Raw genomic sequence first — 22,791 nt, 5'->3', positions numbered from 1 at the left:
AAGAACTAAAAAGGCCAATGGCCCTTAAAACTTTAAAAACACAAATGAGGTGAACAGAATCACCATTGCTAATGACACTGTCCAATGTCAGGGGTGAACCCATAGTAAAAACATGTATAAAATGGTGCCTTCACTCACACTCATAATGCTAGCATGACAATAAAGTGTGGGCTATTGTGACTTGAGTGTCACACAGACCACACGCTAGTGCATCAGTACCAGATAAAAGAAAATGACAAATTAAAAAACTGGGACCAATGCACAGCTTAGCTAGGACAACTTCTTCCTCCCTTCAATCCTTACGATAGCAAGATGGCCAAACAGCAACAGAAGATTTGATTTGGAAAAGCTTGATATCACTTAGACTCACTCCAAGTTGACTGCCAACTGGCATGGAGCCAAGCCTTGAATACAGGACCATAGTCCATATACAGGACAGGCATGGCCATGACAGCACCATGGGTCACTGTTAACCTCCCTGAAATGACAAAAAAGTGAGGATAGTACATAGAGATCAATAGCAGTGAAAGACTGACAAGGTGCATGAAAATAAGTATAAGAACCACTATTGAAGAAAAAAAGGTTGTGATATGAAAGCATACACTCTACAGAACAACCAATTCCATCAATATCAGCACCACCCCAAAGGGGATTATGTCCATTTATATCCCTCAGGATTAAAACAGGAGATGGCAACTGTTCAATGAGAGCATCATAGGTCTTTCTAGGTGACAAGGAGAAAGAACAAACAGTTATGGTATGACCCAAGGAAACATGGAAGGCTACAGCCTCCAAGGGTGTACTGAGTGGCAAATATAGGGTGGGCACATGCTGATCAACCAGTAGTGCCATCCCTCCATGCACTTGTCCATCACACAACCTGTCATTTCTGTAGAAAGAAAACTGCCAAAAAGTGACTACATCAGCAGGTTTCAGAAACACTTCCTGCAAGGAGAGACACACAGGATGATCAGAACGAGTCAAATCCTTAATGTCATCTATATTTGAATGGAAACTTCAACAGTGCCACTGTATTGTTGAAACTAATTTTATTTATGTGGAGAACTTTTTGGTCCATGACCATCTTGTTTTTCTTTACCAGCAGCAAATCTTTCAACATCCATGGATTTTGCTCTAGATCAAATGGGCAGGTCTCTGTCAGCAGATGTAGAGCCCAGCAACTGAGGTTGAGGACGAATAATCATTCAGCATCTCAGGGCCAAAGAAAAAGATGGATTTGAGGAAACTCCAAAAGCCAAAGTTAAAGGATGTGGATCTGGAGGAGCCACTAGAAGGAATAGTGGGGACAGAGATAGATGTTGACACTGACTCATCAACATTCTTAACCATGGAGGGCAAAGGACTCTTCACATGGTTTGAAAATGACTCTGTCAGAGGCATAAATAAACCCGTCTGCACTCCCACTGTAGCAGTGAAACAGAATGCAGCAGCATATATCTGAAATGGAGTGGTGGGCAGAAATTTCAAGCCTTAAGGTAAGAAATATTGTGAACCATTTTCAAATGCTGTACCTTTTTTCTCTCCATACACCTAGTGCAAGAATGAAGCCAAGAGAGAAGAGAGCCACTACAATCAACACAATGAGGGCCCATTTTGTACTCACAGACATCATGATCATTGCTACCATGACAAGCACACATTAAAGAACCATGATTTAATGTCTTCAAGTGACCAAATTGCTGCCACTGGAAACATCTGAGAGGGTTGGGAATATGTGGCTGTACAACCTGCCTTAATAGTGGCAGATGAACATGGTGATGTAAACGTCAAAATTAGTACATTTATAGGTAGCATTATTCTATCCTTCCCAGTGGAAATAGAGAAACATCCTGGTTGAAGAAACCAGTAAGGATCTCTTAACTTGAAAATGTTCTTTAAATCCCTCTCAACTATAACTCCTTGTTACAAATTTAAAATAGCAGGGGGAGTTATCTCAATCGTTATATCCCCAGAACATAGCTTTTTTGACTGGCATAGGAGAGACAACACGCCCCCCTAGTCCCTTCTGAATAAAAAAAAGAGAATCATTTCCCTAAAGACTTGTCTGATAAAAAAGGTAATATCAGAAAATGAGATACAGGTGTTGAAAAAGTTAAAAACTTCTGTTCAGAATCTTCAAGACATGGTTGTTTACCTATGTTCTGTTTCTTTATTACTTTATTTTTATTTGAATTTTGGGGATCTATAATAAAGAAAGAACATTTCAGTGCCCACTGACCCCAACTACCATGAAGCCCTATGAGGGGGGCCCGGCATGGCACATTGCGACAATCTGAGGGTGTGGGTTAAAGCTGCACTAAACAAGCCGGGGGGTGTATAATGGCAATCCCACTTTTCGTTGGTAAAAGAGTAGCCCAGTTGCGGTGGGTGGTGATGACTAGCTGCCTTCCCTCTAGTCTTACACTGCTAAATTAGCAGCACAGATAGCCCTATTCAAATTCAAACAAACAAACAAACAAACTCTATGCATCAGGGCACTGCACAATTTCATAAGTATATTCAAACACCAGCATCCCTGTTCACAACCCCTGTTGAGAATGTCCAACATTGGTACTCAAGTTTACCCCAGCTGAAGTGGAACAGCTGACTAACCCTGTCAGCCACCTCAATGCCATCTGTTTACAGGAATAAGATCAAAGTGCTTTGACCAAAACCTGATAGTATCTGCTCTTGTACATCAGGTCTGTAGTAGGAATGGCATTACACAATTGACATATGATTCTAAATGTATCCAGGTCATCTACAAACAACACCAGACCACTGGACATGTACATCAAGAGAATAGTAGGAAGGAGAAATGTTAAGGTAGTGACATTCTGTAAGTGTCAATAGCATATAGTACTTCCTGCTGTGGACCTGATGTCTAGTTCCAGATACTGCCAGATTTTGGTTGTAACACAATGCCTTGTTAATCTTCGAATATCTGACAAATTTATTTTTCACTACCTTGACAGAGGACAGTACTAATTGAGAATAGCTATTCACTAGAGACTCACTAAGGGAAAATCTGGCCTTACTAATCTGATAATGTGACACACAAAAGATTAGCTAAGAAAACCACAATTCACATGAGTAAGGATTGGAAAAACTAGCTAACTGGATAGTAGGATGGAGTTTTGGAATAAAGCAGAATGCTCTTATTAATTGAAAAATTAAGTTGGACCTTTGTTACTAGTGGAATGTCTCAGGAGTTAGTGTTTAGGCCTTTGATCAATTATTTTTACATTAGTAATATTGATGAGGCTATAAAATATAATTAGTAAAGTTAGCTAATGGCATTAAATTCTTTGGTATTTATAACTTTATTAAGACAGCTGAGATATTATAAAATAGTTAAGATAATTAGTAAGTTAGACAAATATTTCACAAATTACCTTTGATTATAGTGAGTGTAAGGTAATGCATTTGTGTTATCATATTTTTGGATCACAACTTAAATACAGCTGGAAACACAATAGCATGACTAAAGACACGGATCTTGGCATAGTAGGAAAAGGTCACTGAAAGCTGTGTTCTGTTAATAATACTCAGGGCTGTACCATGGGTAGCGCTTTCACACAGGGCACCAATTGCCCAAATGATGAAAAGAATAAACTGATGGGTCAAAAGCTTAAGTTTTATAACAACATCATATTCGATTTTTGAATACACACACACACACGTTTACTTAATCTGTAGGTATTTTAAAGCACAATAGATTCCTTTAATAACTTTCTGATAGTTTTAATTTACTGGCATAAGAGGAGATATATTTAAAAACTATTAATGATTTCTTTTATAGCAGTACATTTATAGATTTAGTTTTTCTTATTCTGTAAAGATACAGTGATACAATATATAATGACCTGAAGTCTAAATCTAAGGTATGATTTTTATTATTAATTATTATTTTAGCTAGATATTACAAAATATTATTATTTATGCATTCAAAAAACATTGTGATATTTTAATCTAGAGTTTATTGAAACTTCTGAAATATACAACATCAAATTTGTATGAAAATAAATCCCAATATTTTGTATTGTTTATAATTACATACATTTTCAAAAAGGCAGAAACCATAGCAATTTTTTCCTTTGCATAATTTCTCAATAGATAGCTCTACCTATGAGTTCTTTGTTCCTTTGATCCATGGACAGATTTCTTAATGCAGTGGCAACTGCACACACTACTCTGTCAACATCCATTCTAAGTAGTTCCACCAACACTGGAAGACCCTTTTCTTTCCTCACTGCAGCACGAATATCTAAACTAGGCTTTATAAAAAAAAAGTCAACATTTAGTCACTATCACTTTGACAGCCTTTTTCACTTATTTTGCAGACAGAGTATATAATAAACTTCGATAATATATTGTCAGATATAATAATCAAGCAGCCATTTTCATTACTAGTAGTTTTCTTTTGTTTCAATAGCAAAATGAGTACTAAACTCTTAAAAACCCAAGGTTCAATTTGATCTATATAGATCTGAAACATGCCTAACCAATATGGAATATCTTTGGTAGATCTGGATGCATTTGCACCAGATATAGCCATTATTTATGCTACAAATGGAACAATGATTTTGCTAGGTTTACTTGTTTGCTTTTCTTTTTTTATTATTTATACATTAACATTTATATTGGTCTACTGTTAAATACATTAAAATTAGTTTCTTTACTTTATATCTCAATCATAATACATTGTAAAAAAGTATAATTTACAAATAACAATTATAAAATTAAATTACTTTAGTGAAATCAAATTTATACTAGAATACTGATGTGGAAGGTGATGTAAAAGTAGTACGTACACAATTGAGTTTATTGTTATCACAGTGTGGCAAAGTCTTCCAAGAATGTTCTGAAAAACATATGATCATGAGGTCATGGGTAATAAATGTAAAGTGTAGTGGAACATCATTATTTAGATAAATAAATATTTGTGTGATAATATGTTGTTGCTAAAATTAAGTGTAAAATTATTATTGTGAAAAAACTAATAAATTAGGAAATGCTACATGCATATTTATAGTAGTATGATACGTGATGAGAAAAATATTGGTTAATCTACTAAATCATGCAGCAAAAGTATAGTCTTTGAAGTTGGCCTTTTTCTGTTGTATTTTATGTCCAGTACCTAAGGGAATAGCAGGACAGTAGATGTAACAAGATGTAATGTTTGTATATATTTTTCATCATATGGTTATAAGTTTTATATGCCGGAATTAATGTATTTTAGTTAATCTGCATGCAAATAGATTAGAAACTTAATATAAGTAAAAGTAGGTTTATAAGATATAAAAAAACATATACATTAAAAAAAATTAAAAAATGCTTGAAAGGTTAAAGATATTTCATGTATTAATGAAATTTAAATAAAATAGGTTTCGAAATATTACTGATGTTTTTGTTCTTATGTATTTAATATGTTAATCACCATTATTAATACTTCTGAATGGTAGGTAGTTTTATCTTAAATATGATATGGCATGAGAAATCAGCCTTTTCAAAACATAATTAATTTAATCCATAAAAATTCCTGTGCTTGATTTGATCTCTTAATTTAATCCACAAACATTTCTGTACATGATTTGATATATTTTCCGCATTTGGCCAGAATAAACACATTTCCACAACTGTGAGTGTCCCAGATCATATTAGATATATCCAATTCCCTACCCAAAAAGATATTTTTAAATACGTAATGAAATCAGTACACATTCTGATGGAAGTTTCAATGCAATGTCAGCAGTAGAAAAAGGCTTACAGTATACAAGTCTACATACAATCTATATAATATAATAATTCACTCATTATTCCCTCCTATAATAGTTTAATTTTAGTTTCAATGGCAGAAAAATCTATCTAAATATACACACATGCAAGCATACACTGTAAAAAGTTGTATATTCTAGCCATTATTATTTACTCTGATTATAATACAGGTTTTTACAGTAAAAGAGCAATAAGAATAATTAAGCATATGCTATTCCACATTACACCATATATTTAGACATGTATGCTATCATGCTTCATAAAATACAAATCTAACAATTCTGTCATGAGCACATTTTAGATTAGTGGTGTTGCACACTATTCCTATCATGAAACACTTTTATAAAACAAATAAACAATCAAGACTTGAAATAAAACAAATTATATTGAATGTCATATACAATTACAAAACTGTAAGGACAATTATTTCAGCAGTAACCTACAAGTAACTAGTTATGTTAAATTTTAAATAGTCATCAATAATGGGAAGAGTTATCATCAGAAACATGAAAGTTATAATATAACTATACTGAAAATGTACTTCTGATAGGTACTTTTTCACAGAATTTGCTATTCTGGTTCAGTTCTGCCCTCTTTTTCTTTACTCATTCCACAACTTTTCTGCTCCCCTATTATCTCTAATGTAAATCATCATGTGTCAGTTCTCAGTCAATAGGAGTGCAATATTCATGTGATTCCCTCTATACAACTCTATCAAACTATCATTTTGAAGTTTTACAGAAGCTGTAAGCACCAGAGGAAAGTGGGGAAAACAGATTGGAAAAGTGAGTAGAGGTAAGTACGTATAAATGGAAATTTACTCCCTGAGGAGTAAATTTGGCAAAATCAGAAGGTGAAAATAGATGATTCAAGGCTTCATCTGCCTGTGAAGGCTCAGCATGTTTGGAAGGTAGTGTGACAATGTCCAGAGATAGGTTGTCCCATGTAATGTCCAGTCTCATGGTGAATAAATGCCAATAAATCCTTTGCCAGGTCATGTAGCCTGTGAAATAGCATTAGTTTCAGATGTAATCATCAAAGTGGTAACATGAATTTTAGAATTCATAAGTAATAAGAGCCAACCAAAAATTAAAAGTATAAATAGCAAGACGACTGCAAAAAAAAAATAGGTTAAATTATAGTAAAAAAACAATCTGAAGAAACTTGGAAGTAATATAAATGAAAACTAATTCTTGAGTATTAAAAACAAACGTGAAACTTGAAATAAATAAAGGGACTCAATCACATGAAAAGTGATAATTCTATAGAGGTATATAGAGGGAGTCACAAACATGACATTATTATGCCACATTCTTATTGCTGAAGAAGTAATGCATGATGATGTACATGAAACTCATGTCAAAATTATTTGATTCCAATAGGGGGAGTGGAAGGCTTATGGCATGTGTAAAGAAAAATATTTCTCATATAGAGTGCAACAGTGAATGATAACAGCTAATCTTATGAACAGAGGTTAGTACTTTGCTGGAATGTGGTCTTCTCAAGCTACTAATACAATGACTAAAGTATAGAGTAGTCAACTGTTTTGCTTCAAACCAAAATACATTTGTTAAAAATTAAAAAATGCATGGGTATGGCTGTTTCTCTGTAGTTACAGCAATAAATGGCAGCTTAGACAAGACCATCAGACAATCTGCTAAGTGATTTGATACTTGATTTTCAACAGGCTGATTATTAGCACAAACTAATTTTGCAGCCTGAGCCTCAACTGATTAGCTAGGTTAACACTAAAAACTAACATGCAACCAGTAAATGCAGACATGGTTTCAAATAATAAACTAGGTTATTAGAAATTATTAAACTAGTACCAAGCAACTAGATTTTCATAAACTAAGATAGATTTACACTAGAAATTAACCAACTGGTATATCAAGCAGCCAGATTTTCATATAATAAAATATATTAGCATTAGATACTAACCTGTCAGGACCAAATAGCCAAGTTTTGAGATAATAACCTAGGTTAACACCTGTAATTAACCTGGAAATAGTGCAAAAAGACATGGTTTCAAATTAGGTTTGCCCCAGAACTCACCTGCCAATAACAAGCAGCCAAATTTTGAATGGCACCTGCTGCTGCCTCCAGAGTTTCAGGGTTTGAACACTCTGAAAGCAAGGCTAGATATGGCTGTACAACTTCGGGCTGCCATAGCAACTCCATACCTTGAACTGGACCAGATCGCTGTATCTGGGAAGAGGAGAGGGGAACTTCTTTCTTTTGTTTCTCTGTACTTTCTCCATCTTTCTTCTTTTTTGTTGTACCAAAACAGCCCAAGCTGTCTCCCACTAATGAATTATCACAGTAATTATTATGGAACACATATTTAAATTTATAATTTAATGAAACAAATGTATGGAATCTTTAATGGTGTTTTTAAAACTAAATTTACCTTAGCACTAACTGCAAAACTTAGAAAAGCTGGCACTGTTAAAAGTGACAGAAAAACAAAAGACAGTAATAGGTATTGTTGCTAATTAATAACTATACACATTACATAAACTGGTTATTATTGTTCCAATTTAAGTGTACAACAAAACTTGTAGTTCATTAATTTTTAATGAAGGAACTTTAACTGCTGGATACACATTTCTCCACACATTTTTGTCCTTCATCAACTTATGATTACAAAATTTTCTGTAACAGTAAAATCTACATATACTTATTATCTATGTATTTTAAATAATCCATTAATAATTATAATAACTTTAAGTACAGAATATAGGTATCATAATACTTCCTTTAGAATTAAAAGAATTACTTTAATTTTCATTAATTTTTACCAAACTAATTTAATGTCAAATTACATTAAATAAGATTCTTCTCTTTAATGGATTAACCACAAGTAAGGCTGCTAAAAGTAATCTACAGTTAAATGACATTTCTAAATTGAAAGTTTTTTTACTTTTCATTGGTCCACTACGAGAGTGGGAAGGCTGTAGAATTCGTTTATCATATTCAGGATCTTCAACCTCTTGACAGCGAAATGAAAGGTTCCTCAAGACACAAACACAATTTTCCACACTCTTGTTATCCATATCATTCTTTCCAATGGCAGCTTTTACCAAGTAAAGTAGTGCTTCCACAAGGCCTTCACACTCTCGCATTTTTCTTCGCGAGTATTCTCCAGCAGAACTGATGTTTCTATAGGAAAATAGCAGAAAGTGATCACATGATAAAGTAAAGAGCTGGATAAATAGTGTAATGTACTAATCAATTAATTGTCACTCATTAATTGATCTTACTTAACTAACTGAGCCAATATATCAGAATATTGCAATAAGTATCAACACTCTTTCATATCCACCATGTTATGACCATTGACTTAAATTTCCCTTTAGCTATGTGCATTAATCACATTAATTACTCTTATATTGTTCAGTCCTTTACACTTCTTGAATTACCTCTCAGTATTAATGAAAAAACACGGTAGGCCCCAGTATATGAAATCAGGTATATTAAGTAAGTTTAGGCACTTTCACCCAAATAGTTTTTTGTTGTTGTTGTTTCCAAATAGTAATGAAATAGTCTTAAATTAGTTCACAGAATTATACAACATACTTTGATCAAATATCTAATTGCGATATATGTGAAAGATGAAGTTGTTATAATAAACTTCATGCAACTATGCATCTATGCTGTTTCCACATGTAATATATTTAGGAATTTTTAAGAAAATTTCTGAGTATTTTTAAAAAATTTTATTGATTAATTAAATTACATATTATGAAATATAGTCTTTAAGGGTTCATTTTGCAGTTTTTTTCCTCAAAACAGTCAAATAAATAAATAAAATAAATATAAGGAAAGCTGTGCAAAATGGTTAGTGCTCTTTAAATTTCACTCTTCACACACAATTGCTTAATTAAACATCCCGCTATTCATTTGTAAACGATTTGCCCAAGAGCTGGCAATTGGTGCTGTTAGCCATTTGCCTTCTTTGGCTGGCATTTCAAAATTGGAGACAGTGGCAAACAACATCAGCAGCATAAATGCCCTGCAGCTGGAACAGTGAACATGTCTGGTAGCAACAGGATTTGAGCTCTTGAATCATGAGGATCCCCCTCCATAAATTATCACTAATTAATAAAAATAATATCATGAAAAATCATAATGGCAGTGTTTTGATTACTTGGATAATTACAGCAATCAAAAATAGTAGTAATTAGAAATAACAATTTTTATTAGTTCATTATTTTAGTTGATACCAATCAATGCTTTGATATATCAAGTTCATCACTCAGCTCACAGATTCAAAGCTGATATACCTTCAACTGAATAATGTTGTGTAAAGTTAGTATGTGTAAGAAGGCTGGCATGAGTGACTTTCAGTTTCATTTCTGTATGCTTGTATCAAATAGTTTTAAATTAATCTTCAAATTTCACAAAAAGATAGATTGGTGCTCTGTACGTGTTTTATAGCTAGATTTTCAATATATCTCATGATATCTGCACTGTGTTAATGCTCACATATACCAATACAAATTTTACTTTAAGTTTTATTTTGACAATCAAGCAACATTTGTGAATAAAAGTTGATACTATATAAATTCTAGTGCCAAACAGTTTTTAGTAGTTAATACTTAAATTATATATAACACTATTCAATGTTTTGTTTCATAAATGATTCATTGTAGTTGAATAATAAAATAAACTAAATGCAAACTAGCTTTTCCTGACTATGACTTTCTCAAGTATTAAAAATTCTGATTGCGCAGCAAGTCTGTAAAACAATGCAGCTATGCACAGTGACATCAAAAGTGATGGAAAATAACTGTTTTCTTTTAGTGCTCTTTGAACATAATTTCAATACTTATCTCTTAAGTCATAAGTTTCTATGCGAAATAATTCTTAGATAATTGTTAAAATAAACTGTACTTTGTCTGTCTTGTTCTTAACTGTTTTCTAAATAGGAATTATCTAATTTAAAAATGTTTCTACCAACAAAACATTTAATTAAACAATTGCCAATGGTCTGTAAATATGACTAGTTTAAAGTTAGTTTGTCCTTTCTTTACTGGCTTAAAATTTAAACATTTTCTATTTATGGCTTGTGTTTACCTTAGAATTCCACTGGCATTACGAAAAACTGTGGACCAGCAAATTTCCTGGACTCTTGGCTGATCAACAGGATCTCTATGGCAGTCCCACCCCGAGTGTGGAATAATTACATGGTTAACTATTACTGTTAAGCCATCATCAATGATAGAGCGCTTAATATCCTGAACATCAAAACAAATAGTAAAAATAGGTTATTAGCATATAAACAATTGATTGACTTTGAAGTCATATACATTTTTTTTAATTCCACTAAGTAAATTACCACCATTGAAATAAGGGGCTAATAAAGAAAAAGACAGAGAAAACAGTTTCCATGATGACACACAATTAGTACATTTAATATTATCCTAATTTTTACTGTCAAGATATCTCAGCTATTTCAACTTTAAGTTCATGAGCAGTGAAAACATAAGTATATGAATATATATATGTTTCTTGCTCACAAAATCGTGACAGACGTTATTTTTATTAGCTCATGATCAAATAATGGAAGCAACATCGTAACTTAGAAAATAAGTAAAGTTTTTGTACTACGCAATGTGCTGAATCTGGCCAACTTCTGAACATAATGCTGAATCTGGCCTACTTCTGAACATAAGGCTCTTAGACTAATCTCATAGTTGTCATTAAACTTTACTGATGAATTACACTATTCAAATAATTTTAATAGAAATTACTGATGTTCATTCAACTTTTACTGATACAACATTTTACTGTCTATTTTCTCACACAATTCCACTACAAATAACATACAGCATCACAACTTTTACAATATTAATCTATCCTTGAACCCAGAGATTATTAACATACTAAAACACTAAAGTTAAATAACAGCTAAAATTTGTTAATGTTTTAAATTCCATTAACAACTATTACTCAACATTTTATTAATTAATGGATACCTTTACAAACTCATAAGACCTGTCAAAACAACAACTGATCTAACAACATGATCAGTACACAAATATATGTGCATACATAAGAGAAGTTAACATTTTTCTAACCTAAAAAGGTATTTCAGGTGAGCTTCCTTCAGAAAGCACCAAAACGGGAGCCCATGGAGTGTAAAACCCATTGGCAGGAGTTTTGTACAGACATGCCTGTGAGGGACCTCATATCATCTCGAGTAGGGGATATTCTTAGCTCAGAACATAAAGGGTGTGGGATAAATAAGCTCCATGAGTTACAGGGATGGGTTGAATGAGAACATGATGACCCAGTTACTTACACACAAACCACTGGTGGATCAGTATCTGTAGTGTAGTTGGGGCTCATTCAAATTCTATCTATCATGCTCACCTTGTCTCTAATGAACAGATTCTTTAGTCTTGTGTTATGGTCTTTTGTAGTGTGTGTTCATGCCAACTCTATTAAACAGACTGGCAGCAAGGGAAAATCATATGAATTATAATTAATATTTTCTAAAGACCGTGTGATCACTTCTACTCATCAGGCTCTGGCTGCAGAAGTAGTACGTGTTAGTTATGTGTTATGTTTTGTATAGTGTGTGCTCACCTCAGCTTCACTGAACAGCTTCTAGTTACAAAAGGAGAATTTTTAGTTTTGAAAAAAATATGCACTCTAATAGTGTCATCACTATTATACTTCTCACTGTACTGTGCTGTATCAAGCCAGTGAGAATTCTTCATGAATTACCATCCTAACAACTAGGAACTGGTAACTGTCAGTGGTCTACTGTGTTTTACAGTAAGAAGGAGGGGGGGGGGGGGGGGAACATTCACATTCTGAAAACTTTGAGAAGTGCATGGATTTCAATCAGACATCTAGTTGGAAAGGTCTTACTGGAGACAGTACCAAAATAGTAAATCCTATTTTAAAAAACCAGCAACAGCAAGCCAAGGTAGAGGGTAGAACACTTTCCTGTTGCTAGCTTTGAGTAAATATATATACCACAAGGATACATCAAGGGCAGTAGTAGAGCCAGGATGGATGGTATAAGCATTTTGCATTATACTGACTCAATGGAAATTTTGGGTAAGAATACCCTGAAAGGCAACATTAGCCACCTGGCAGGATCCAGTGAGATTATAAAGGTGTTCTAAAAATTGAATCAGCTGTAAATTATGAAATAGGTGAGAGACATGAGGAAGACAGAAAGTACAGTTACCTTTCTTAACAGTCAAAACCTGAGAAAGAAGTGATCAGTCTGGGAAGAGGAGTATTGTAAGTGTGGTAAAAAACAGTGTGATAAGCATTCATGATACAGTTAACTTGAAGATGATCTAGGAAAGTCGAAATGTTGTTCTCTGCTTTATTAGTAAAAGTATTAATGATCATACCAGTCATTCTGAGATACATCCATGGCAAACACAGGGAATAAGAAGGAAAGAAAATGATATAAAAAGTAAGAAACCAACAGCTCAAACAATTATGCATTAGATTGTGCAAAACCCCACTAAGGTATCAGTTAGGCATTGGATTTGAGCAAGAAGAATGAAAGAGCAGGTCAGAGTGAGAAGAACAGGAAAAGAAACACCTTGTGGTACTAGAAAAGGTGAAATGCCATGAACAAAGCTGTTTAAAGCAGAAACCAACACACCATGGGTAAACAGCTAAGTACAAAAGGCAGATAAGTGGTTCATAGGATGAAAGAAGAAGTGGTAAAAGAGCCATTACTGTCACTGAAAGGCAAACAAACTGAAAGAGTGACAGGAAAATGACAAGAAGAATGCTATAGAAACAAAAATATCTGGATTAACAGGCAAACATCACAAGTGAAAATGGAGAGAAGAAATCCCTCAATGAAAAAGGAATATGTGAGAGTGAAGCAAAAAAAGATAGAGGACATTGAGGAGAGGAAGAGGAATCTGAATGTCAGATGAACATATATGCTGTGAACTAGACAAAGAGGAACCAACAATAGCACCAAATAAGGAAAGAGAGACATGTGTTGAAGCAATTATCCAAGGGAGAAGGCAAGTAAGGAAATAAGTGTATAAAAAGAGGCGAGACCAGACCTAGTTGTGAACATCAACAACCAGAGTCATAGGTCGGATAGGGGACCAGAAGAGAGGAAGACCATAGCTGAGAAGGGTGGCAAAGACACCTATGAAATGTGTGCCCAGCCAAGATCAACAGAGTGAAAGACATGAGAGATGTAGAGACTACTACATTGATAGAATGCAGATTGGTTGAGAAAAGTAACCCAACTCCAAGTTCTTAGCTCCTAGCAAATGACAGGGAACAAGACAAACATAATGTAAATAAAGAGTATATATGTAAAAACGGCTGGTTTGGATTGAGAAATTTTTTATGTGGAGGAGCAAACAATGTTTCGACCTTCTTCGGTCATCATCAGGTTCACAAATAAAGAAAGAGGTAACTGACCAATAGCTGACCACATGTTTGAAGGAGGTTGTGTAACTGAGTATAGGAATGTAGAGAGCATGCTTAAATGTTTGATTATATTATATTATTAATATAGGTATAAAGATGTTCCTTTGTATTGGTTTATTTTGGGCTTGAGTTGTTGTACAAGTAAGGTTTCTTTAATTTTGTGTTTGTTTATGTTTGTTTCTTTATTTAGTATTTGGGTGTTTTCTATGGTTATATTGTGGTTATTTGATTTGCAGTGTTCGAAAACGTGTGACTACCCTCAATAATGTCCACATATGAATCGTTTAATCACAATCTTGGTAAATACATAACATGGGCTTTCTCCAAATATGTAACATCAGCCAGTTTGTTTATCAAATACTCTTTTAATTTTACACACCTTCTACGTGTGAAGGTGACATTTTGTGTTCTTTGAATGTGGTTTCCATTTTTCTACTTGTTTCTCCAACATAGAAGTTGTGACAGTTATCACATTGTATTTTATAAATAATGTTGGTGTGGTGTTTGTCAGTGTAGTGTTTACATAGTATGGACCTTAGTTTTGTGCCTGGTTTTGGAATAAATTTGGTATTAACTGGATTTTCATATTTTGTTATTAGTTTTTGCCAAATGTTGGTTATTTGTTTGCTGCTGTCAGGAATATATGGTATGCAGTAGTATATGGTTTAGTGATTTTTTTAAATTGTGGGGTAGATTTACTTTTGTTAGTTTATTTTGCGTGTGTGCGTGCGTATAATGTTTTCTACGGTTTGTGGAGGAAACTTATTGATGTTGCTGAAGTATTGTTTTATTTTGTCTAATTCATCATTGATTTTATCTGGTGAGCATAGTTTTGTGGCTGTGTTTATTTGGTTTCTTAGTATGTTGAGTTTTTGTTTTGTTTCATGTGCTGAGTCCCAAGGAATGTATAGTCCGGTATGGGTGATTTTTCGGTGGATTTCTGTTTTAAGTTGTGGACAGGTTAAGCTGGCAAATAGAAGAGAATAAACATCTACAGAAGAACCCACCTGAATTACAATGAACTGTCTCATTCAAAAGTTGGAGATAGGAGAGTAAATGCAGGAGGGTATTGGGAAAAAAATGAAAATGCAAAGATCAAGAACCAGAGAGCAAAATAGGAGGTATGAAGCCTGATTCAAGAACTGGCTAAAATGATACCAAGGAACAGGGCATGAAGAAAAGAAAAAGAAGAAAGTATACAACTCAGGACACAAAAAAAGAGCCATGTACAAAGAAGGATGATTCACTTGGGTGTGGGAAAGTAGTGGTTAGAGAAAGGAAACAATATACGGAGTAAGAAAAAGTAAACATTAAAAGCTGTGAATCATGCAGTAAAAAAATGTTGTTGTTGTTTTGAATTAAGCACAAAGCTACACAATGGGCTACCTGTGCTCTGCCCACCATGGGTATCAAAACTCGGTTTTTAGTGTTGCACAGAGGGAAATTATCGTCTTGAAAGTTTCATATTGACACTGCAATTACAGACTCCTAAGTGAGCTCAAACAATAAAAGTAACAAAATACACAATCAGTATAAAACAATTATAAAAAAAACTAATCACCATATAAGCAATCAAGGGTTAGCTAGATATCAGAAATTAAATACACAATCAAACTCATAAAATTAGCATAGTGAGCTATAAAAAGAAACTTGTGACCATAAAATCATTCCATCACTTAAGTATTTAATAAGATGATTTTTACTGTTGTGACAATAAAAAATTTATTTATTTGAATAATTTAACACAAGGGAATTAGTCCATAATAAATGTACCTCTGAAGATGACAAATTCCACAAAATTCCTGTTACTAATTCCTTGATTTCATTATCTGGCGTCTTTCGGAGTAATCTTACTAGTGCTGGAATACCACCAGCATTTTTAATAGCTCTCTGAAAAATTAATCCTTTTAGTTACAATTTGAATACCCAGATACTTTTTAAAATTAATTTTTTATGAATATGCATTATGAACGTGTTCAGTAGGTATTAAATAAAACAGTATAAGGTTTTTAAATATTAATTTGGTTTCAGTTAAAACTTTAATCATAATAGCTGGAAACGTGTTAAAATATATATTTTTTGTGGAGATTATGTACTTGGGTGAAAGATGTTTTTGTAAGAAAATATAAATTTTACTTCAATTAAAAATGAATAACAGCTATAACTGACATAAATATCCATTATCATCCACAAATATTTTTGTAAAAGGTCATAATTATTGTTCTTAACAGCATTATGAAGACTAATGCAATGCATGTAAAGTTTTCATTGTTTGTTTGTTTTTTTAGAGCAAAGTCATATTGGACTCTTTGATGTGTCCATTGTAGGAAATCAAACTCTAAGTTTTAGCAATGTAAGTCCACAGGTATAATAGTGATATTAATTTAAACTTGACATTATTTCTTAAATTTTTGTACCTTTTTTTTAAAACAAAATAACTATTTATACCACTAACTTATTCAATTTCATTTTAAAATCACTAGCACAATACCTGAATAAGAATGACAATGTCATTAAATTACTGTCCTCACCTTGTTTTCATCATTTTGTCTACCATAGGAGAGATTTCGAAGTGCACCACTCGCATTCCTTTGTATTTCAGGGATGTCCTGGTTGAGCAATTCTATCAATGGTGGCATGCCACCTAAGGCCCTATAAAACAGCACAAGTGTTATGACTATACTGTTGTACACATTATTCTCACTTAATAATAAGAAGAACATGAAACTTGCACGTTTTTTGTAATAACCAGAAATCTACAAATCGTTGTTGTTATTTTATAAAATTAAATGTCAGTGTGATAAAAATATTCATGGTATAACCTAAAGCTAAAATAGTTTTATAGCACAACAACAAATTTTGTGAGCTTATGGGTAACTTATTACAACAAACATATGAAATAATTTATCTTTCCAAGTTGATAGTTTATTCCAGTCTTTAAATCAGAGGGATGCATTTACTTTTATCTTGCTCAAAGATTTTTTTTTTTAAATGAGAAAAGTGAAACTGCAAAATGTAGTATAAAAGTGTATTTACCGAGTTTTCTGTTTCATATGATCATCATTATAACATAAGTGTTGTAGGTAACCTGCAGCATTTGCTCGTATCACATTATTTGGATGACTCAAAAAGTCAATAACTTCATGAAGATCTGGATCTCTCCACCGTACATCTGTTCACAAAATAAGTACATAAAAAAATGTTCTTGTAATACCAGTGAGTGAAGTCAAATATACTTGCAGAAATATACTGGTACAACACTTACATTTACTTTTACACTTATCAGATCTATGTTTTATCAAGTTCTATAACGATAATCTGAAAAATAACAAACTGTGGTAAACCCTCAATACACAGAGATCATAAATATATACAAATAACAAATATGATATTATGAAAATGACAGTGTTAATCATTACTTTACCTTCAGTTTCATACTCTAAAGGAGACTGACGTGGAGGAGGAGGTGGATTTTGTGCTTCAGGTGGAAGTCCTTTATCATCTTCTTCTTGGAATACAGTCCTTGATGCTGGAGAGTAGAGACGTGGAAGGTGGGTGGGTGTACCTTGTGAAGGAGGTCGGTCATCATAACTAGGTCTCCTGTCCAAATACCCCTGTGGTGGAGGAGCAGTCTCATACGAACTGTAACCAGGTGAAGTAGGAGGTAAGTGAGCTCCTGAGTACCCATAGGGACCTGGGAAAATGACAAATAACAATAAATTTTAACTTAAATGTTAAGCTAAACACAATATGAAAAACATGCTACATAATGAAAAACACTTGCACAGCTCAGTAATATCTCAGATAAAAGTATTATAAGTTGTATGATGATTTCTGATCTTAAATAAATGTAGCTAATAATAACCTTATCATAAATCACAACAAATTTACTTCACCAGAAATATCAAATAGCTACAAAAAAGGCAATCAGTTATATCTGATTCTTATATCATGTACAGTACCCCTTGACATTAAGGGAACCCTTCTGACTGCCTCCAAATACCCTCCAAAGCAAGGTGCCCTTAATAACAAAAATGAGCCACACAAAGCTGGAATCTATATTGACTATAATAAATTTGTGGATTTTATGCCTTACCTCCCACTTTGTTTGGTATATTCAAGACATGGGTGTTAGTGAGTTGCATGTTGCCGTGACATGACACATTGTAAACAGGAGACGGATTAGCACTGCCCTTTTCTCTTTATCATTGGCCACAAAGTTTCAAACTATTTTAATGTCAATGACTGATATAGAAATCCATTGAAAATAAAGCAACAAATCACACCTTGTGTCCTTAGACTATTTATATGATAATACGATACTCTTGAGAGCAACAAAGCACTTGTACAGAAACAAGCCAACTTGATCCCTACTTTGAGAACATGATGTGGAATTTACCAGCTTATGTATCCTACAATATTTACAATGAGAATGCTTCAGAGTAATAAGACTGAACTTTAATAAATCTGTGAAGACATTTATTACAATATTTGGAGGCAATTCAATAAACATAATAACTGTTTGAATACTGGTGATCCTTCTGATGGGATGTTTGGAATTTAGCAGTATACAATTGAAACATACAAAGATAATTACCCACTTTACTGAGTGCCTATATTGAGAATGAGACTAAAGACACTGCCCTTTAAGCCAGAATATTGAAGTGCTTATTACTGCAAGATTTATTTGGCAGAAAAAGGAAAAAAAGACTAAAAAGGTCTGCCCTTAATGGCATTGTGCCTGGTGTTTGGAGGCTCCCATTAATCAAAGTTCTACTGATTCTTTAAATAGCACTTTCATGAGTTTCTAAAAAAGAATTACTTCAAACAAAAAGAATTAAACAAAGTGTGTATGTGATAGTGAATATAATTAATTGTTTAAATTACATTTTTTGCCCCAATGCTTATAAAATGTTTCAAAATTTAGAGCAAATAATTGTAATATTCTTAACATCCAAAACCTTTTAAGTTCAGGATATATTTCTCCTGTAAAAGTACATTTCCAGAATTTAAAGGACTGAGTTATACAAATAGTGTTTGAAGTAGTTTTATAAAAAAAATCATATACGTTTGTAAATGTACTTCCATAAAAAAGATGAGCTTTAGTCACCACTATATTATTTTGAAGGTGTGGATAAACTAATATTTGTAACTCCAACTTTCTGCTAGGTATCTCTACCTACCAATTGGAATTTAAATAATGCATCAAATTCAGACAATTTGTTTTTCCAATTAATGTCTTTAAAATACTTCTTTCAATCATACATCTCAAGTATAATATAAAATCAATCAATTTCTATATCAAGAAAACTTGATTTACCAAATCTTTCTCCTGGAGGTGGAGCTGGCGAAGGAGTTCTACCATATCTGTCCTGATATCCTCTCCCTCCAGGCAGAGCTAATGTTGTGCTAGTAAGATCATTATAACCAGAAGGTCTGTGGCTGTATTCTAGTTGAGCAGGGTGAAGGTTCTGGGGCATGACTCGGCGAGGAGGAGGAGGAGACTCTGATGCTCCCGATGGAGGAGATGGAGGCTGTACAGGTAAGTCTTGATAACCATATTCTGGATATCCTTGACCACCAGGAAGAAGGTAAGCTTCCTGGTTCCTGGGTGGTCCTGGAGATGGTGCCCTATCATATGATCCAAAACCATGATGATAACCACCTGTGGGTATCTGACCGCTGGGACTTGTAAGTTGTCCTGTTCACCAAACACGACATTCTTAAACTTGTGGTCTTTAACAAGATCTAAAGTTCATTCAACAAGTATCTAATGATGTGCTTGCACTTCTAAACAATAAATCCATCATCATGTATTGAAAACTCAGAAACATAATTAACATTTTTCATGTAGCACTTCCAGCAATCATAATTTGTAAACATATTTATATGCACACATAAACCACAATATTTTGATTCAAAGTTTCTGTCTTATTACTCTTGTTGTTAAACACATTTTTTTAAATAAAGTTTCACATATGTCAATGCTGCAGCTACCTTTATATATCAGTATTATACAATAAAGTGTCTGCAAGACTGTATTATAATATACACCAGACACATTGCAGTTTGTTTCAAAAATGTTAATACTAGCAGGAACACAAAATGGTTGAAACTTAAAATGATAACGATATAGAAAATTTACTGTACGCTCTAGTTAATTGCAGTTACCAAAGAACAGTTTTTAAAAAAACAAACAAACATATACAGTACTTCTTCTGTTCACTATGCTGCCTTGTTTGGCAAGGTAACAGAAAATACACCTACTGGCATCATATGGCTGATAACGTTGAGGCCCATCTCCTGGTGTGTTATAGGCATATGTAATATACTCTGAATGTGGGTGTGGTTCATGTCCACTGTTATATGGTGAATAGCCAATGGACTGTGATTCTGCAGCAAGATGTCTAACAGGATGATTACCAATAACTTTGTTCCCAGAGATTGTTTTTACCTAAATAAAAGAAAAAAAAAGATACAAGAATTATTGTAAATATTGAAATAATTTAACATATTAAAATTTGGTTGACAAGTGTCAACAAAAGTTTAGAGAATTTTCATTATCTAGCCATACAAAAAAGTAAATATAATGACAAAAAAAACACAGGCAATAGAAAATGTAACATTACTCATACAAATATAATCACATTTATGATGTAATTCACATTTATAAATATTTAAATAAATCAAGAATCCTCTCTGAAGCAATCAATATACACATCTTCAATGTAAATATAACTTTAATTCAGGTGAAAGAGCAGAAGCTTGATGATTTTCACAGACAGTTTTGAATGCATGTCTCAGACTGGAAGCAACATTATTCTAAATCTGTCAGTCATCTCAGGAACATCTCAAATGTTACTGTTATTGAAAACAAGCAGTATTTAATGTTATAGAGTTGATTATTGCATCATGTGTATTATAAGGGTCTACCAAAGTGAAGGTGAATTCCGAAATTTATAAATAACTCAAGTGAATGCTAATATTATGCTGCTTAAACTGTGATGTTTCATTAACAGTGGCATATGTGTATTCTAAAGTGTATGTGTAATGACAGAAAGAAGCTATACAGAAATCAACTCTAAATGTACTTTTATGGCAATGATTCTGTTAGCTTTATAGTACAGGAATTCTGCAAAAATAGATTAAACAGTATATAAAAATATGTAAACTTGGAAGAACCAATGAAACAAATTAGTTATACTATGATAAGAAACATTAAGCAAAAATTATATTTTCATCAGCCCATTGAAGTCTTTTTTAAGAATATCCCCAAATTAAGCTTTAAATTAAAACAGTAAAAATAATATGCTTGAAGCTGCTTATAAGTTTAAAATTAGGTCTATCACTTATTTATATAAGCAAAATCTACTCAAAAGTAGCATACCTGCTTAGAGACATCCTTACTTCTTTAAAACTAATGTACAGTTTATCTACACACATATATGGATTTTTTTACAACATGCTGTGAACCCTTGCTTTATTTCATAAACACTTTTTAATTTGGTGAAGAGCACATATTTAACATTGCTTGATTTTTTGTTTGCATACTACTTTAAATCCACTATTACCAAATACATTATGAACAAACACGATAGACCAACAGATTTTTGAGGATTAATCATATAATCAGAGTTTGGATATTCTGATTAGTCACAACAACATATGACAATATTTGAGTGTCTTAAAGGCCTACACTAAACATGAAGTTAGTTCCTTTGCATTTTATAAATGAATTTAATTTTTCATTTGTTCTGCACTGGGTTTGCATATCACATACGGAAGTTACACACTTTATCAATACAACTTTTTTTACACTTGATTGAAATCACATATTACAGGAATGAACTCTTTAAAAATGAATAGTTATTTTTATAACCATCAGTTACAAACTCATTGGTTTATGTCACGATCTAATTATCCAACCTGTGATGGGGTTAAAGTACTTTCTTCACCATGATGTCCATTTGCTGGTGGAGCTTGATAGTATGGAATTCCTTGTGGTGCTCCCTCTTGACTGATATATTAAAATTTGGCAATAATTAATAACAAATACACAAATATACATGTATTTTCCAGACATTTTATGTACATGTAGACATTCACGTATGATGTTTTACATTATAAATACAATTACACACAAAGTTTAATTACGTGCAACAATGTATTTTTTTGAGTAAAAATCATTCAACAGAAATAATCAAAGGTAAAAAGGGTACTGTGCTTGGAATGCATGAATAATGATGTATGTTTTATAGTGGGTTACCTGTATTGTGATTTGATTATCTTAAATTCACCTTTATGAATATTTTCTAAGTCAAATGTTCATCTTCAATAATTTAATGAGGGTTTGCATATCATATGAGTTAATATGTAAAAAATCACAGTAACATCTTTAAAAGGTAAAACAAATGTCAAAAAGCTGTAATATACAAATTATACTGATATTACTTTTGAAAATATATTTAAAGTCTGAGAAAAGTTAAACAAACAAAAGATTTCTTATACTGTAGAACAATCAAAGTTGGTAAAAACATTTCCACACTTGTACTTTCTGTCATTATAATTACTATAAAT

At 32.9% G+C, this 22,791-nt stretch overlaps 1 protein-coding gene across 20 annotated transcripts in view; it reads right to left on the bottom strand.

Annotated features, from left to right (window-relative positions):
- Positions 1-22,791, bottom strand: part of LOC143223242 (catenin delta-2-like) — a 112,866-nt gene that overhangs the window by 6,336 nt on the left and 83,739 nt on the right. For all 20 annotated transcript variants that reach the window (XM_076450916.1, XM_076450926.1, XM_076450914.1 and 17 more), the window contains 11 exons: positions 22,141-22,231; positions 20,482-20,668; positions 19,535-19,915; positions 17,639-17,908; positions 17,251-17,386; positions 16,746-16,866; positions 15,988-16,104; positions 10,858-11,018; positions 8,702-8,940; positions 7,834-8,084; positions 4,127-4,277 (listed from right to left, as the gene is read on the bottom strand). In XM_076450916.1, the coding sequence (XP_076307031.1) occupies positions 4,127-4,277; positions 7,834-8,084; positions 8,702-8,940; positions 10,858-11,018; positions 15,988-16,104; positions 16,746-16,866; positions 17,251-17,386; positions 17,639-17,908; positions 19,535-19,915; positions 20,482-20,668; positions 22,141-22,231 (2,105 nt within the window). The remainder of the gene's footprint in view (positions 1-4,126; positions 4,278-7,833; positions 8,085-8,701; positions 8,941-10,857; positions 11,019-15,987; positions 16,105-16,745; positions 16,867-17,250; positions 17,387-17,638; positions 17,909-19,534; positions 19,916-20,481; positions 20,669-22,140; positions 22,232-22,791) is intronic.

This window comes from Tachypleus tridentatus, chromosome 8 (assembly GCF_004210375.1).
Source record: "Tachypleus tridentatus isolate NWPU-2018 chromosome 8, ASM421037v1, whole genome shotgun sequence".
NCBI classification, from domain to species: Eukaryota; Metazoa; Arthropoda; class Merostomata; order Xiphosura; family Limulidae; genus Tachypleus; species Tachypleus tridentatus.
This window is presented reverse-complemented; position numbering and strand designations above follow the sequence as displayed.